The sequence below is a fragment of the Ceratosolen solmsi genome, unplaced genomic scaffold (assembly GCF_000503995.2).
Source record: "Ceratosolen solmsi marchali unplaced genomic scaffold, CerSol_1.0 scaffold4, whole genome shotgun sequence".
Classification (NCBI taxonomy): domain Eukaryota; kingdom Metazoa; phylum Arthropoda; class Insecta; order Hymenoptera; family Agaonidae; genus Ceratosolen; species Ceratosolen solmsi.
The window spans coordinates 400,199-417,665 of NW_011948449.1; the positions used below are offsets into that span (position 1 = coordinate 400,199).

General features: G+C 29.3%; 1 protein-coding gene across 3 annotated transcripts; it reads left to right on the forward strand.

The window, feature by feature from the left end:
• The first annotated feature begins 621 nt into the window (after positions 1–621).
• dop (microtubule-associated serine/threonine (MAST) protein kinase dop) lies at positions 622–16,258 on the forward strand. 3 transcript variants are annotated; one of them, XM_011504872.1, is made up of 23 exons: positions 622–819; positions 8,318–8,512; positions 9,083–9,162; positions 9,234–9,336; positions 9,651–9,732; positions 9,843–9,945; positions 10,009–10,293; positions 10,643–10,873; positions 10,951–11,182; positions 11,294–11,637; positions 11,700–11,872; positions 12,000–12,070; positions 12,157–12,384; positions 12,454–12,681; positions 12,754–13,014; positions 13,079–13,403; positions 13,560–13,741; positions 13,842–14,065; positions 14,145–14,480; positions 14,613–14,678; positions 14,839–15,010; positions 15,119–15,490; positions 15,584–16,258. In XM_011504872.1, the coding sequence occupies exons 2-23, from the start codon at positions 8,332–8,334 to the stop codon at positions 16,219–16,221; spliced, it is 4,917 nt and encodes a 1,638-aa protein (XP_011503174.1). In that variant the 5' UTR covers positions 622–819; positions 8,318–8,331; the 3' UTR covers positions 16,222–16,258. The 3 variants fall into 3 exon arrangements, with proteins under 3 accessions (XP_011503174.1, XP_011503175.1, XP_011503176.1); XM_011504873.1 differs by having other exon boundaries at positions 9,669–9,732; XM_011504874.1 differs by lacking the exon at positions 14,613–14,678.
• The last annotated feature ends 1,209 nt before the right edge of the window (positions 16,259–17,467 follow it).

Here is a 17,467-nt window from a genome sequence, read left to right on the forward strand (position 1 = left end):
TGTATGAAAAGAAGGGAATGAATTCGAACGTGTGTATCAAAATTATTATATTACAATTAACAATGCTTGTAAACGAAGTAAAAGTATTGTACCTCAGAATCCATACAGAGTTGGCATTGATGTAACTATACCATAGCAATAACAGATAATAGCGACAAGAAAAAAGAATGCCATCGTACAACATTAAGAAAATTTATTATTAATTATCATTAGTTATAATAACTTTACAGTTGGGGTCGTGAACTTCCGAAGGGTTTGACAAAATTGATAATCACCCTCTTAACTTGGAAAACGGAAACAGCGGTAGCTAAATAAAGGAAAGTGTAAAAGTGGTATACAATGAGGCAAAATAGAAGGGCAAAAGAGCGAGGGACAGAAGGGGCTCGTTCGCCCGATAAAGCAGATTGTACGAAGGCTCATTGGCTGGTGCAGTCTAGTGTGCTCTCTTAGTACGTTTGGCGCGCGCGCACCCGTCATCTCTCAAGTCCCACTTAAAGTAGATAGGCTCGCTTCGGGTTCGAGCTTTCACGCAGTCTCGCGGTTGCGCTCAACGTAAGAGGATATAGTGTTCCTCACGGTGTTGCTGCTAACGGAACTCCACGGGCTGGGGCTCAAAGGGTGGGAGGCTGTCCATCTGGCTGCCACCGCCCCAGGAACACATATCCAAGAGTTCGACATGCTCTCGGATCGTGGTCGTCGAGGCTCGGGAGGCACCGCGGCCTCGGCTGCCGATGCTTCTGCCCGAACGCTCGTTTCTCGCGGTCCTCGATCTCGCCCACACACCCATTAGTCACGATCCGTCCAAGACCAACTGTCCAGGTGAGTAATTGCGCTCGCTCATACAGCCTGTCCGACAGATCGCTCACCCCCTTCCACTTGCGCACTCCCATTACCAGGCCTTACAGACTTCTCTCTCTCTCTCTCTCTCTCTCTCTCTCTCTCTCTCACTCACTCACTCTCTATATCCCACTCTCATACGCACTCCCACTTTATTTCCTTTAGCCACACGGCAAACTTGATCTAGGACTCTACTCCCCTTGCTCGCCCGCTCCGCTCCGCCCCACCCCAACGAACAACGCGGCTGTTTGTACTCAAATTGTCTCGTAGAAGTCGATTGTTTGTGTGACTTAGTTTTTTCACTGGTGAGTCGAACGTACGATCGATCCATTTTCGTTTGTTGCGTCCTCGAAAAAGGCCATCCACGTGCTAGCACGAACCTCTCGTCATCACCAATACCGGAATATAGCTGTCGCGGCTCTATTGCTTCTGTTTACGTTTCAGCAGTGAGCCTATAGTTTACATGACATCAACCATGTGTTGTTTCTGTACGCTTTCGCACCAGTGCCTGTGTCTGCCTCGAGAACTGCGACGAAGTTACGAAAGAAAACAATTCGTCATTTTGTGCTAGAGAAAATGATTTTCTTTGCAGACCTACACTTCACCGACTGTATTAACGTATTTATCTCTAAACTTATCATAATCAACCATAATACCTTACAAAACTACTTTAAGCTTCTTTATAAATGACTAATTTTTTTAGGTATTAATTTATCATCGCGACAGATCAATATACACGCGCGCGCGCGCGCGCACACACACACACACACATGCATATGTATATATATATATATGTGTGTGTGTGTGTGTGCGCGTGTGTGTGTATGTAAAGTTTGTAAATAATAATAATAATAAATTATAGTTACCTGAAACTTTTGAAGGAAGGCAACACAACTTATAATCAGTATATAACTGATAGAAATTCAAATTGGAGGAAACAAACAAATATATTGATTGAAATATAAAAATTTTATAATTTTAATATCTCATCCATCATAATGTTTGCTTTAATAAAAATGAAACAAAAATATTATAATAGTCTTTAAAACATTAATTTAACTAATGCTTTTTTAATATAAAATGTTGATATTAAAAATTTAAAAAAATATTTTTAATTAAATATGAGTCTAAGCTGTGAATGTTGCTATATAAAAAGTATTATTTAACATATTCTTTGTAAAACATAAACAGAAAATAATTAAAATTCATTTCTTAAATTAACGTCAATGCAAAATTCTTTACTATTAGTTGTAAATTATTATTAATATTTTCCATATCCTTGTTGAATTCATTGTATTAAAAATTTAATCAATTCATAGTATTTACATAAATGTTTATATATTTATGTATTTTTAAATTTTTTAGATGTTTATTGGAAATTCATATTAATGGAGGTGTAAGTAAGAGTATTTCTACATTGATTTTAAATTAACTTTAGTTAAATTGAATTTTGCATTATTATTTTTTTATTTATTAACTAATCTATTTCTGTATAATAATAGCTCGATACAAAATCTATATAATAAACAAATGAGATAAAATAATATCAGTAAAAAGCAATAAATAATCCTATCTATTGAAATGTTTACTCTTTACTTATATGCATATATAATACTTATAACATGAATTTATATATTTACATTTTTGTAAATTTCTAGAATAACATTAAAGTCAATTTTCTATACATTTGATCTTTAATGCTTTTTACCAAACGGTTTTATCTACTTTACTTCAAATTGACATTCAAGGTTGTTTAAATATAAAATTTTTATTTAAAACTGATACACAAGTTGTTTTAAAATTGTTATTTCAATTTACATATAACTTCAAATAAATTTATTAAGAATTTGTAGTTTACAAATTATAAGACTTCATTAGATTTTACATAGTCAATTAAATAAAATAAAAATATTAATATAGTTTATTATAAATTTAGAAATTCAATTATAAACAGAAACAAAAGCAAATAATTTCTACATTAAACATATTTATTAGTGAAAAGGAATAAATAATAAAATTAACCATAACCAACTTTGAACATAGCATACAACATAAAAATATAAATAATTTCAATTTTAAAAAAATTATTGCACAAATATGAATTTAATTTAAGTGGTATTTGCCAAATTAAGATTTCTAATGTAGAATATTTTATCAGAATCAATGATAAATAAATTTTAAAATAGCAAAAATTAAAGTATGATATAAAGTGAAATTATGAAACTCGGGTTTCATAGTCCTTCTAATAATCTAATTGAAAGTGTATGGATATAAAGAAGTTTTGTTATATAATTTTTACCTTTAATAATATATATATATATATATATATATATATATATATATATATATAATGATCAAAGGATTATATGATAAATCTCATATGATATTATTTTTCAATTGTAGTAAGTAATTAGAATATTATACTATATTTGATGAGCTAATGGCAAAGAGGTTACTAAAATACAATTTTTGTTTCTTGTTATTTTAATTGAACAAACTATCAGCCATTAAGGGGGATTTTAAATTTTATAACGCATACAAGATTACTTTGCCAGGAAAATACTGATTTAAAAATTTTATTGTTAAATACTAAAAAAAATATAATTTTTTTTATACATTTTTGTTAAAAGATAATGCAAACAAAGTTTACAAAATTAGCTATTTTTTTCTGCAATTAATAATAATTATATATTATATAATAATTATATAATAATAATAAAATTAAAAATATATTAAATATATTTAAAATATTTTAACAGAAGAAAAGTAAAAAATAATTGCTACCTGTAGTTTGATTTATCTCAACTAATACTATTTTCAATAAATGTTTTTATATATTGATCTGTGCTGGCGAATTAGAATTTTTACATTCTTACTATACCTCTTAATCAATTATTGTTTTATTGAACATTGATAAATTACTAGATAAAATAAAATTACAAACAATATTTAACACTAATTATTAATGTTGCTTATTAATCAGATTTAAAAGTACACTTAATTCTATAATTCTTTCCAATGAAAACAAATGTAAATTTTTTGCTGTGTTATAAAAATAAATGTGAAACATAATATTATTAATATAATTTAATTGACTACATCCTACATATTTTTTACAAAATTTTCTATTGATGAAAAAAAAAAAATTAAATCATCCTTTATTTAACATACAAATTTAATCCATATTAATAATGAAAGATTTGTATAAAATCAGAGGTCGACACGAGTGTGGAGCTTGGATATGTTCACAATTTCGCATCGAGAAGGTTAGGTTAACGTTAACAACAATATATATACGACTTAAAAATTCCCTAATATTTATTATGCAATTTTTAATAAAACTACGAAAATATCAATTACAATTATTTATTATTATTATTTTTTTTTTTATTTTATTACATTAAATCGTATTGGTACATTATTACTATTGTGCATTATCCTTTAATATATTATCATTTTGTAAACCTTTTACAAGCAAATGTTCGTTATATTTCTCTAATTATGTTCAAAGGTAATAGCTTAATTTAAATAACCAAATTTATATGTAATACTTTTATAGATAATTTTAAACTGAAAGAACAATACTAAGAATATACATTCTAGTTTCAAATGTCAATCAGTATTTGAAAAAAAAACTTTATATTGATTTCATCTAGATATTTATTTAAATATTTGTAAAGAATATATTATACACATACTTACACGTATAATCACACATAATTACTTGCGGTTGAAAAATACATTATTATGACTTAAATATCCAGAAAGCTATTACGAAATTTAGACTAAAATTTTAATTTTGACTTAACATACACATCTCCTTTGACGTGTGTATCTATTAATACAATATTTTATTTTACAATTTTACATTTTTTTAATAATTTTGTTCAATTAAGATTTTTTAAATATTTTAACTTCAACATATAAATACGAATTTTAGAGAAAATTTTGAAATTTTATACGTTCAAAATATTGTAAAATAGTAAATAAGAATTCAAAATATTCAAATTTATTTAATTCTAGTAATAGTAGGTAAATTTGAAATTCGTTAAAATCTTATATTATATCTTTTATAAAAAGAAAACCTTATATAAAATTACACTAAATATAATGCATACGAATACGGTAATATATTGATGTAATATGTACATAATAACTTTAAATCCCATATATTAGTGATTAAAATTTAGATCTATTAAAAATCTTAGAATAAGATGATAAATAATTCGTTACATAAAACGATAAGAAGAAAGGAGGATGTAACGAAAATATGTGGAATAAATAAAAGTAAACAAAAATAAATATCTTTATTCCTTAACCGTATAAAGCAATAATTTCCATAAAATAATAAAGATGAATTTGTTTAATTTATTGAAAATACGAAAGTGAAATGAAAACATAATTTATTAGCATAATAAATTATTATACGTTGAAAGTATTAAATTAATCTCACATTTCTATAAATTTTTTACGAAACAGAAAAAGTATATAGTAAACGTAGCAAATAAAAAATAATATATCCTTCGAATTTTTATTACAGTATAATTAATCGCAAATATTATGTATACCGTATAATTTGTACTAATACTAGTCTTAATTTAATAAAGTTAACATCGAACAGTTTAATAAATTACCATATATTTGCATTTTCTTCTCCAATTTTTCTTCAATACTAATTGTAGTTTTATTGCATTAGAAAATAATAAATCAGAATTCAATTACGTTCGTAAATTTTTATTTGTATTTTAAATTTCTTTTTAAATTTATATTTATGTGCATAATCTATATCTTTAAAATTAAAAATTGCTTCAGTAATTTTTAACTCTATAGTTTTCATATTTTTTAAATATTGTTTTGTCGTTATATTTTTTTATAAATTTAGTATTTAATATATGTTTATATTTAATTTTAGATTATATATATATAAATATATTTACAATTAATAAAATAAGCATTTTATAATTTTTATTTTTTAATCTCATATTTGATTTGCTACCTAAATTATTCGTCGATTTACATATTAATATTACATAAATAATTGATAATAAAAATAAATATAAAAAATTATGGCCATGAAATAAAACTTTTTTATGAATATAAACATTAAGGAAAGTTGAAAACAATAGGTCTGTGTGATAGCAGACATTATATCTATGAATATATAATACGCATACGTCCATGTAGTTTTGCCTGTTCTGTGACCATTATCTGAACTTGCATTTGCCTACGTAGATACTCGTATACTACACATATTATCTGGGAAACATTATCTGTACTTTTCTTAACTTGAAATTTATTATATTTAATAAAATAATCTTTTCTATTGTTTTATAATTATTAAACTCTTTGTAGTACTTACTTTAAAGAGAAAGAAATTTTTTCTATTGATATCGTTTTTGTTATATTTTTATTTAATTTGACACAAAAATTAATATAAAATAATAAAAAAAATACATTAAAGAATGTACAAAAATTAGTAAAAAAACATGTTATAAAATAATATATAGTAGGTAACTCAATTTGAAAATAATCATAGTAAAAAAAATATTTCAATACTGTATAAAAATTTACTGTTTATAATTTACTGTTTAATAAATTTATACACATTTAATGTTAAAAGATGAGATACGGAATACGGAAGAAATAAGTTAATAGGACAATTTATTTTTAATTAGTTTTATTTTAAACGCTGGGGTTGGATTCTTTACGTTTTATAAAAAATAATGTCCTCACAAAAAAGGGATAGGAAATATCATATTATGTCGATATTATTAATATAGAGCTAACTCAATTTTTGTTATAACATTTATTTACATATAACATTTTTATTTCTAAAGTTTTTATAAAACCATTCATTCGATAAATGGTGATATTTTAAATTAAAATGATCCGAATAGTCTCTTAAAATCATTACCTAAGAAAAGCATAAGAAAATAGATAGAGCATAAGATACTGAATAATTATTTCTTAACATTTACAAATAAATGTCAAAATAAATGCTATGACTATTAAAAATATTGTTACATTTGCAATAATCAGTATTATAATCAATATTTTCATTCTATGCGAATTATAGTATATTAATAAATTGCTTATGGTAATGGCAAATGTAATTTAACAAATATCAGTATCATTTTACAGAAAATAGAAAAATAAATGAAACATAGTTATTATTATATAATATCTGATAATAATTTTAAATATTAAAAAGATTGTCTGTTTTTACTTTTTTTCGTGTATTTAAGCATATATTTTATAACAAAGTTTGTTTCAACTTGATATTTTTACATAATACAGTATGCTTTATAAGCCATATTTTATTGTTATAATGTACATTTATGTAATCTAGTATTTAATCATTTTTTAATTTTTATTATTACATTTTTTACCAATGCCTTCGTTCGTACTTATGAATTCTTTAACATTAACATCGTACCAACAAACTAAAATTTTAACTACTAGATTCAAGGAAAATTATATTATATATATTAAATTTTGTAAATATATTTTTAAACTAAAATATCCAATAATATTTATAGTAATTTTTAAAAGCACAAATAAAAAATTAATATTCTTATGAATTTTTATCATAATTTCATAAGCATAATACTTTCAATATTATTGTTTTTAAATACCAGGTTTTTAATTTTTTCTATGTTTAATTCTTTGTTTTTTTTTATTTCGAAACTTAGATGTTCTTTATTATCATTTACTTGATTGCAATTAATAAAAACTATTGAACTTAAAAGGTATCTTTAGTATGTATAAATTTACTACTAGAATGACAGAAAATAGCTGTTCTTGGCAATATTTTATATTTTGATTTTGATTTTGAGAGTGACATTGATTAATAAAATCCATTCGATACCGTTTGAGGTGTTATAAATCTGTATTTATTTTTTTATATGGAGGAATTATTTGAGATTTATTTATACAATATTAATGACTGGCATATGATATTGTCCGTTGAATAAAACAATTACAGACTAAAATATAAAGCAATCAACATATGTGCCAGCGTTTGTGTTATTAATATGTTATTACTATTTTATTATTTTGAATAATAAGACAAATTGATTCTTTTGCTTGAATGTTTTATATTAGATGTTCTATATTAAATATATATATTATTGGAGACTTTTTAACTCTGATCTGATATTTCATTTATGATTGTTGAAAATATATGTTCTTTTATATTAATAATAACTATTATTAAATCATTGTTAAAAATAAATTGAGAATAATTATCTACATTTAAGAAAAAACAATCATTTTGTAATTCATTTAAAATTAATAAACATTTTCTTACCCATATAGATTACGTTACACAAATGTGTAATGTAAGACAAAAGTTTACCTACTTTTTTCTAATTTGACTTAAATTTAAGCCTTAAAAATAAAAACTAAAATTTCAAAATTTTTATCTAAAAAAATATTTCAAGAATATTTACAGAATTATAATAAATCTTTTTCTTGTTAGGGAGTTGTTAAGTCATGGATCAACCAAAGAATAGACCAAGTAGGCCGCGATTTCGTACCTATAGCAATTTTGCTCGAGTTCTAGTTTTTGATCAACCAGAAACCGAACAAGTTGCTAACAAAATGGAAGCTGATGTACCTTGTAAACTAATATCGACAGCAAAAGTTGAAAGTAAGGAAGCTCCAGTTCGCCCAGGTATGACTTTATTTTTATTCATATATTGATTATGATTGTTTATTGTATTTTCTATATTAGCGTACATAAATTCTTTAACATTTCTTTGATATTAAAAAAATTAATAATAAAAATAAGTCTTCCTGTAATACAATAAAACGTTAACTACTTATAATTACTATTTAAAATCCATTTATTCAGAGTATAATTTTATTAAGAGTATATATGTATATTGAAATATAATATTGGGAAAAACTTTTATATGTATATTAAAAAAAAATTTTTTTAATTTCACATATGCATAACTTTAATATTATAATATGGGGTAACAGATTAGTTTCGTATTATTGATTATTTACAACATATATAAATCTATTTTCGCATAAAATAAGAAAATGCCTTTTTGACATCTTATAAAATAATATTAAATTTTAATGTACGGAATTAGAGTTATTAATAAATTGATGCTTAAGGATAACAATTGAAACATAAAATCCTGATCAAAGTGCTGTAAAGAATTTTAAATTTAAATCTTTTTTTGATAAGCTCAAATAATATATGTATCATTATAATTGTATAAAATATTTGCAGTAAGTTCTGAGCTCTCAAACTTGGTACGTATGCGTAATTCCGTTATAGGAAAATCAGCACCATCTCTTTCAATTCATATGGTAAGTATTTATTGTAATAATAAACTTAATATGCAATTGAATAAATACCTCCAACTACTGTGATGTTATAGCGAGATTTAAACGTGTCACGGCGAGCAGCTAAAGCATCCCATCGAAAATCTTTTATTTCAACGACATCTCCAACTCTTCCACGATGCCACTCTCCCTTGTCAGGTATGCTTATCACTTAATAGAAAATTAAAATCAATTGAAATCCTAAACTCAAGACTTTCAATAAAACAACCTCGAAAAATCTATAGGATAGCATGTTGTTAAAATTTGGTAGCGTGACAAAATTTTACAAATTTCTTGGCAAGTGTTATTTATTCATAATTGCGGCTCAGTAGTTTATGCCAGCATTATGATTGCTGGCAATATTAACAGTTATAAAAATCCCAATAGCTTAATAACTGGCTTCACCTTCATATTACTTTATGAGGTTATATTATTTTTAATTCTTAGTATTTTTTATTTTTATTGCAACCCAGCATTCGTCCCAATTGTAGGCAGTCCTTTGGAAAGTCCTAGGATGTCATCCAGTCCACACTTTGCTTTCGTTCCAATAAAAAGGTACTAATTTTATCTTCATGCCCTTGAATTATTTTTTTAATGCGTAATAGATGCTAAGCATAAGACGAAATCCTAAAAATGTCAATAATCATTGGATGTATAAAAAACAGAATCGGCGGGGCTCCGACCAGTTCAGGAGATGGAAGGCGTTGGTCAGTAGCCAGTTTACCTTCTAGTGGATACGGTACCACTCCTGGATCCAGTAATGTTTCGGTATGTTGATCCCCATTCCTTATATCTCAGATTCTCGCACATCCGAGTCTTCTTTGTCCGCAGTCTCAATGTTCAAGCCAGGAGCGTCTTCATCAGCTTCCGAATATTCCGACGAAGGATGAGTTACGAATGCTGTCCTGTCATTTTTCTAAACCTGGCACACCCTGTTCATCGGTTCATCCTGGCTTTCCTGGCAGCAACGTATCTCATGCTGTCGACGAAGAGACTGGACGCAAATCTCCGTTACATCGACCCCGCTCTCGCAGTCTCAGTAGTCCTAGCCGATCGCCTATCCTCGATAGTGAGATCGTCATGATGAATACCTTATACAAAGAGCGTTTTCCCAAGGTACTTTTTAACTTATATACTAAGACACCTCGGCTTCCTTCTTTCTCTATATCGCACTGATGATTCATCATTTAATTAATACGCATCGTTCTTGGAGTCCCTGGCAAATTGTCACTACAAAAATAATGCACGTAGTTCCTACATGAATCTTTTATCTTATATTTTACATTATGTTGCTCGTCGACGTTTTAATGAAAGTGAGAAATGTTTGTTTTTCTCGAAGAAAATAAATCAAGTTATTTATATTTTTCTTCTGAACTTCTAAGAAATATTTCAAATTCAATTTGAAAATCAATTATTTTAAAGCAATTTAAATTTCAAAATCAATAGAATTTATTATATATTTTAGGCAACGCAACAAATGGAAGAACGCTTAACAAACTTTATCAATGAAAACAAGGATATTGACGAATACGAAGCAGTGGCTCAAATGACTCAAGATTCCTTACCAATATTGCGATTTGTTCATCATCAAGTTATCGAAATGGCTCGTGATTGCTTAAAAAAGTCAGAAGAGAAACTAATTACAACTAGATACTTTTATGAAATGAGTGAAAATCTGGAACATCTTTTAATAGAGGTTGAACATGAAGTTTTCTTATTTTGTGTGTTGTAATAAGTTAGATTATTGTAATCAATATTTATCAATTTTTATAGACCAAAGATAAATCACTAGAAGCAGCAACGCGATTGACAGGCCTTATAAAAAAGCTTCTTTTGATAATTTCACGCCCCGCTCGCTTACTTGAGTGCCTCGAGTTTGATCCAGAGGAATTTTATCATCTTCTTGAGCAAGCTGAAGGCCAAGCAAAAATAGCTATTGGAATAGAAAAAGATATTCCGCAGTATATAATAAATAAATTATCCTTAAATCGTGATCCAATTTCAGGTAAGTCAAGTTAAATATATATATATATAGACATTTACGAGAACATTTACTATTTTAATTTTTAAGCCTATTTTATTTCACATATTAATTTTTCTTTTTTATTTAATACAGAATTGCAAGAAGAAATGAATAAGATTGAAGATTCAGTAAGTTCTAGCATTCACAACCTCCATTTAGCCACATCAAGTCCTAATAAACAAGATGAAGAGAAATTACAGCAGCGAGTTCCGTGTGAAAGTGATTATGAGATAATGAAATTAATTAGTAATGGTGCATATGGAGCTGTTTACTTAGTTAAAGAAAAATTAACAAGGCAGCGATTTGCTATGAAAAAAATTAATAAGAATAATTTAATGCTCCGAAATCAAGTTGAACAAGTATTCGCTGAACGTGATATTATGAGCTTTACAGACAATCCATTTGTAGTATCCATGTATTGTAGCTTTGAAACAAAAGTAGGTAAATCTAATTTATAACTGATGCAGGATTTATTATAACGATTACAAAAAATTTGCAGAAACACTTATGCTTAGTGATGGAATATGTAGAAGGTGGAGATTGTGCAAATCTATTAAAAAATATTGGTCCATTACCTCCTGATATGGCAAGATTTTATTTTGCTGAAACTGTTCTTGCTGTAGAGTATCTTCATAGCTACGGAATCGTTCATCGCGACTTAAAACCTGATAAGTAAGTAGGGGTTTGCTACTATATAAATAAATATATATATATAAATAAATATATATATATATATATATATATATATTAATATTTAAATTATTTTCCATTTAAATAATTTTTTTTCATACTTTTACAGTTTACTTATTACAGCATTGGGTCATATTAAACTCACGGACTTTGGCTTAAGTAAGATGGGTCTGATGTCACGTATGTATCTAATGACTTATTCAACATTATGCAAACATTTTGTATATGCTTAGAATAATATTGTGTCAATTAAAAAAAAAATTTAGTTGCTACAAACTTATATGAAGGATATATTGAAAAGGATACCAGACAATTTTCCGACAAACAAGTTTTCGGTACACCTGAATATATTGCTCCTGAAGTTATTCTACGTCAAGGTTATGGCAAACCAGTGGATTGGTGGTCAATGGGAATCATATTATATGAATTTCTTATTGGTTGCGTTCCATTTTTTGGAGAAACGCCTGAAGAACTGTTTGCGCACACTGTAAATGGTGAAGATATTTTAACATTTCTTTTATATTAAAAATATCTGAAATATTATAAAAATAATTTATTTCTAGATGACATTGAATGGCCAGATGAAGAAGACTGGTCTGTTCAACCAGAAGCAAAAAGTGTGATAGCAGCATTATTGCAACAAAGTCCTCGAGAACGATTAGGAACAGGAGGATCGCATGAAGTGAAAGATCACCCTTATTTTTATGGAGTGAATTGGAATAGTCTTCTTAGACAAAAAGCTGAATTTGTCCCTCAATTAGCAAACGATGAAGATACTAGCTATTTTGATAGTACGTCTTTACTAATGAATTTTCAATTAGTAGAATCATTGATAATATAATTGTTACAAATTATTTTTTTAGCGCGTATGGACCGATATAATCACGATTTAGGAGATGATACCGACGATACCGATGATTCTCCATTATTTGGTTCCTTCTCTTCGTATTCCCCCCAGTCTCGTAAGATTTCTCAATCGCGTCCGCCAAATTTGAATGTAGATATAGAAACAGATCCGTTAAAGAAGCAATTATTCAGATCAGAACTTGAAAGAACTGTGTCTCAATTATCCTTAAATTCAACTGTCTTAATGGCGCAAACTGTATCCAAATTGGACGATTCAGGTAAGAATATGAAAAGAATTAATAGATTATAGCCAATTATTTTAAAAAATTTATTGTTAAACAGTGGAAAAAATTGCTGACCATAGTAATAAGAGCTCCTTCAACGTCAGTAGTACGATTGTCAGTATAACACCGCCAGGTAACACGAAAATATTCGAGCTAAATAAATCTACTAGTTCAGGAACATCAGATAATTCAGATCCACTAGTAGTAGTGAAGAAAGATCTTCCAGGAGCTAAATCAAATTCTGGAATTTATTATAGTACGCCAGACAGCTCGCAAACTGAATCTGATGATATTAGTCCACAGATTCAAAGGAAGCGGCACGGCCATTCACGTGAAAAGCTTCCCAGGTTCAGTATTTCCTTCGATGATGACACTAACATCATGTAAGTCAGTACAGTACACAGCTTTTACTTATTCTTTTTCCTTTAAAAAAAAGAACCTCCAACATTTTTGCTACTTAGAAGAAAAAATTTAATTTGTAGCATTATCAAAAAAATCAAAATGCAGCATAATTAAGAAAAAATCCTTTATATTTTCAGGCTTGATTTAACAGTAGCAAATAGAGAAATTGCTGAGGATAAGCACAATTCTAGTACAGACTCCTTTGAGTCATTCACTGCCTTATCTATATTACCATCAGGCAAACAAAAATCACGCTCTGTTATTAAATCTGCGTCTACCAGTGGTCTCTCATTGGTTATACCTACTGGTGACTTTTCGTGTAAGTATTTTTAGTGTTAAATAAAAAATATATATTGTTAATTTCATTTTATAGTATTAATGAAAAAATAATTATAAAATATTATTATAAAATAAATAAGTCGATCCATCTACGTCCTCGAGCCAGGCGATCGAATCTCCAGGTGGTTCATCCACAGCTTCATCTCGAGATACATCACCGTGTCGAGAGTTAAGCCCTTTAGTAACGAGCTTAAAACCTCCTATAATTATAAGAAGGGGTCCATGTGGATTTGGATTTACGGTGCATACAATAAGGGTGTATTATGGGGATAGTGATTTTTACACGATGCATCACCTGGTTATGGTTAAGATCACAATTTTCTTACAATACATTGTAGAAAGATAAATGATGAAAATCTTAACAAATCAATATTCGATTATAGGCTGTTGACCAATCCAGTCCTGCATTTGAAGCTGGTTTAAGACCCGGCGACCTAATAACTCACATAAATGGCGAGGCAGTTCAAGGCTTATATCACACTCAAGTGCTTCAGTTGATGCTCAGTGGTGGAGATCATGTAACGCTCCGGAGTACACCGCTAGAAAACACGAGTATTAAAACAGGAGGTCGTAAGCGTGAACCGGCTCAAAGTAAAATGGCAAGGCGTACACTGCACCAACGTCAGAGAAAACCGAAACGAGATCATACTGACAAGAAACGCAAGACTTCACTCTTTCGAAAAATAAGTTCGAAAAGAGCTAGCGTTGAAATGCAACAGGTATAAATTCAAAGTTTAATCAATGGATGCTAGGAAAAGATCAATCAATAGTATACATTTTTATTCCACTCATCATTATGCAAATGCTTCAAAACCATAATTATAAGCACAGTTTTATTTGTTTTATTGCAGCCATTAAGTATCAGTTGTCCTTTGTCAGCACCCATTCTACCCAGTGACAGTAAACCACCTCTTATGGTACGCTTTTTTATTTTTGTTTTTCCCATAATTTGCTTTATACATCTAATTATTTTAGCATTAAAAATAAACAACATAATGTCGAACAATATCAATAAAATGGTTTTTAAGTTTGTTGCTTGAATAACTTCTTGATACTGTAATATAAATATTGTTTCAGATGGCAGCAGGCATATGTTCTCCATCTTTGATAACTCCAACTCGCTCCTTCCAGTCATTTGCTCGCTCAGTTCAACAGCAGCAACAGCAACAACAGCAACTAGAAAGTCCATCTCACTTCAGTCCGTCCCCACCTATGAACCGTCCTAGCTCTGAAACTTATCATTCGACTGGTATATAACTTAAGAATAAACACATTATTGCAAAATCATTATGTTTTTCAAACTCATGTTTCAAAGAAATAGCTCCAATGTTCTTGACATAATTAAAATTGTAAATAGGTATCGTGAGTCCATGTTCAAGCTCTAATTCATCGTCATCCAACTCGAGTGGCTCCCTTGGAGGAGGTGGCGGCACCAGTGGTAATGGTACAGGAAGCAGTAGCAATGGCAGTGGCAACAATTTGGGCAGTCAGGCCCACTATCAGAGGCCGAGCACGTTACATGGACTCAAGCACAAGTTGCATACCGCTGCAAAAAATATCCACTCGCCGAATCGAAGGAAATCAGTCGGACACATTCCGCTCTCACCACTTGCAAGGACACCTAGTCCTTCGCCGATCCCAGCGAGTCCAACGCGTAGTCCTAGCCCGCTTGCATTCCCTACTGGACATCAGCCGGGCAGTTCCAATACCACCCAGTCTTATAGTCCAGGTAAGCTATACCACCACACACCAACACTCACCATAGTTATTACCTTAGTAAGTCTACATTCAACTGAAAATTAATGGTTTTATTTTGATACAGGCGCCTCCTTGTCAACACCCAATAGCCAGAAAAAGACGTACGGGCGACCCAAATCAGCAGAACCGGGCTCTCCCTTGCTTCGACGTGCCCTCAGTCCCGATAGACTCCACCCACGTTCAGCCGAGATCAAGACCTCAATTTCGCCATTGGCAAACAACGTAGTGAAAGTAACGCCACGAATGTCTATTGCCCAAAGCACATATCCAGAGAGTTCGGACGATGGCGGTGACGGCAAAGAAGAAGCACCTAAACTCGATAAGAAGCCTCCAATAGAACAACAGAAGAGCCTTGGAGCTGATTACGCCAAACTCGGCCACGGCATCTCTATTAATATCGCAAGTGTTGCCATGAGCTTGCCTAACTCGAGCCAGCTACCGAGGATTGCTGAGGAGAAAGACTCGCCAACTAGCAGCAAAAGTGAAGAGGGCTCGATTAAGGAGTTGATCGAAGCTACCAATGGTAAAACTGAGCTCGTCAACAAACTCGTCAAACAGATCCAGGATGAATCGCTCTGCGATAGTTACGAAATCCATCGGAAACTCGAAGCTGCGAGACCATATGCACCCGAGACTTCGGATGTTACGAGTTTATCAAGATCCGAAATTCATAACTCTTCCTTGGATATAAAACATAATTAGCTACACAAACCTCATAGAATTCATTTTTATTAATGACGTTTTATTTGTTTTCTTTTATTCATTTTTTTTTTCTTTCTTTGTTATACGTGACTGAAACTGTGCAAATATTTTACGATATCTTCGTTTATGAGTGTTTCGTAATAACGGCTTTATAAAAACAATCGAATATTTTTCTTTTGAAGAAGAATATTTTATTGGAAATAATCAGAATCCACATTGAAATAATCATGCGACTAACTTAATCGCAAGTGATAAAAATAAAAATGAAACAAAAACAAATCTACACGTATAATGAAGTAATCATAGCACTATTACAATTCTTCATGAATCTTGTTTTCGTCACGTCTTTGACTTATTTTTATTTTATTTCTATTTTCTGTATATATTTATTTACTAATAAACATTTTTTTAATTATTTATAATAAAGCAACTCATAATGCTTTTAAAAGAATTAGAAGCGCCATGAAAATTCTTGACACTAAACTAAAGTCTGCTCATATTGGAGTATCACTGCCTCATAGAAATTTTATTTCGAGAATTTCGCTAACGTTTCTTCTGTTTTATGCAAGCTTTTAAAATCGATTGAGCATCGATGTCACTATACGTATATTCCGTATGCGCGCGCGTGTATGTTTTTGCGTTGATGTGTACGCGCGTGTGTGTATTCATTAAAAGCAAATAATTAGGATAAAAAAGAAAAAAAATAGTGTATTCAGTAGTTAAAAATCACATTATGCAGATTTTCAGTAACTATTAATACTACTGCTTAATTATACTGCAGTATTTGTGATCTCAATGTGTCTCTTATTATAAATCATACTAATGATTTTCTTAATTTTTGATCGAATTTCGTGCCAATCAAACATGTGATGATTGTCAAATACTTAATCAACTTTATCTCCATTTTTACCATACAGGTTTTTATTTATCTACATATAATCAGATACTGTTAATGCAAATAAATTGTGAAAAATATGTGAAATTCACCTAATAAATCTGTTTATAATAAAAACAAAAGTACACAATTTTTATGCAAGTAAATTTATTCTTTTACGAATTATTAAAACAATTAGTGAATTGTATTAGTACTGTATTAAAAAATTTGCTGTAACACGCCATGTTGTAATGTAATGCTATTATAGAAATAATGTGCTCCACATTTTTAAACTGTATAGCTACATCATGTTTTGGATTTTCCCATTAATATTCAATAGATTTAGTAATTTAAAAAATGAATGATACTGTT

Coding starts and splice junctions, on each gene's coding strand:
- dop (XM_011504872.1), top strand. CDS start 8,332: ATGGATCAACCAAAGAATAGACCAAGTAGGCCGCGATTTCGTACCTAT. Junction 13,404..13,559: donor GATGATGACACTAACATCAT/GTAAGTCAGTAC, acceptor TTATATTTTCAG/GCTTGATTTAACAGTAGCAA. Junction 15,011..15,118: donor TGAAACTTATCATTCGACTG/GTATATAACTTA, acceptor AATTGTAAATAG/GTATCGTGAGTCCATGTTCA.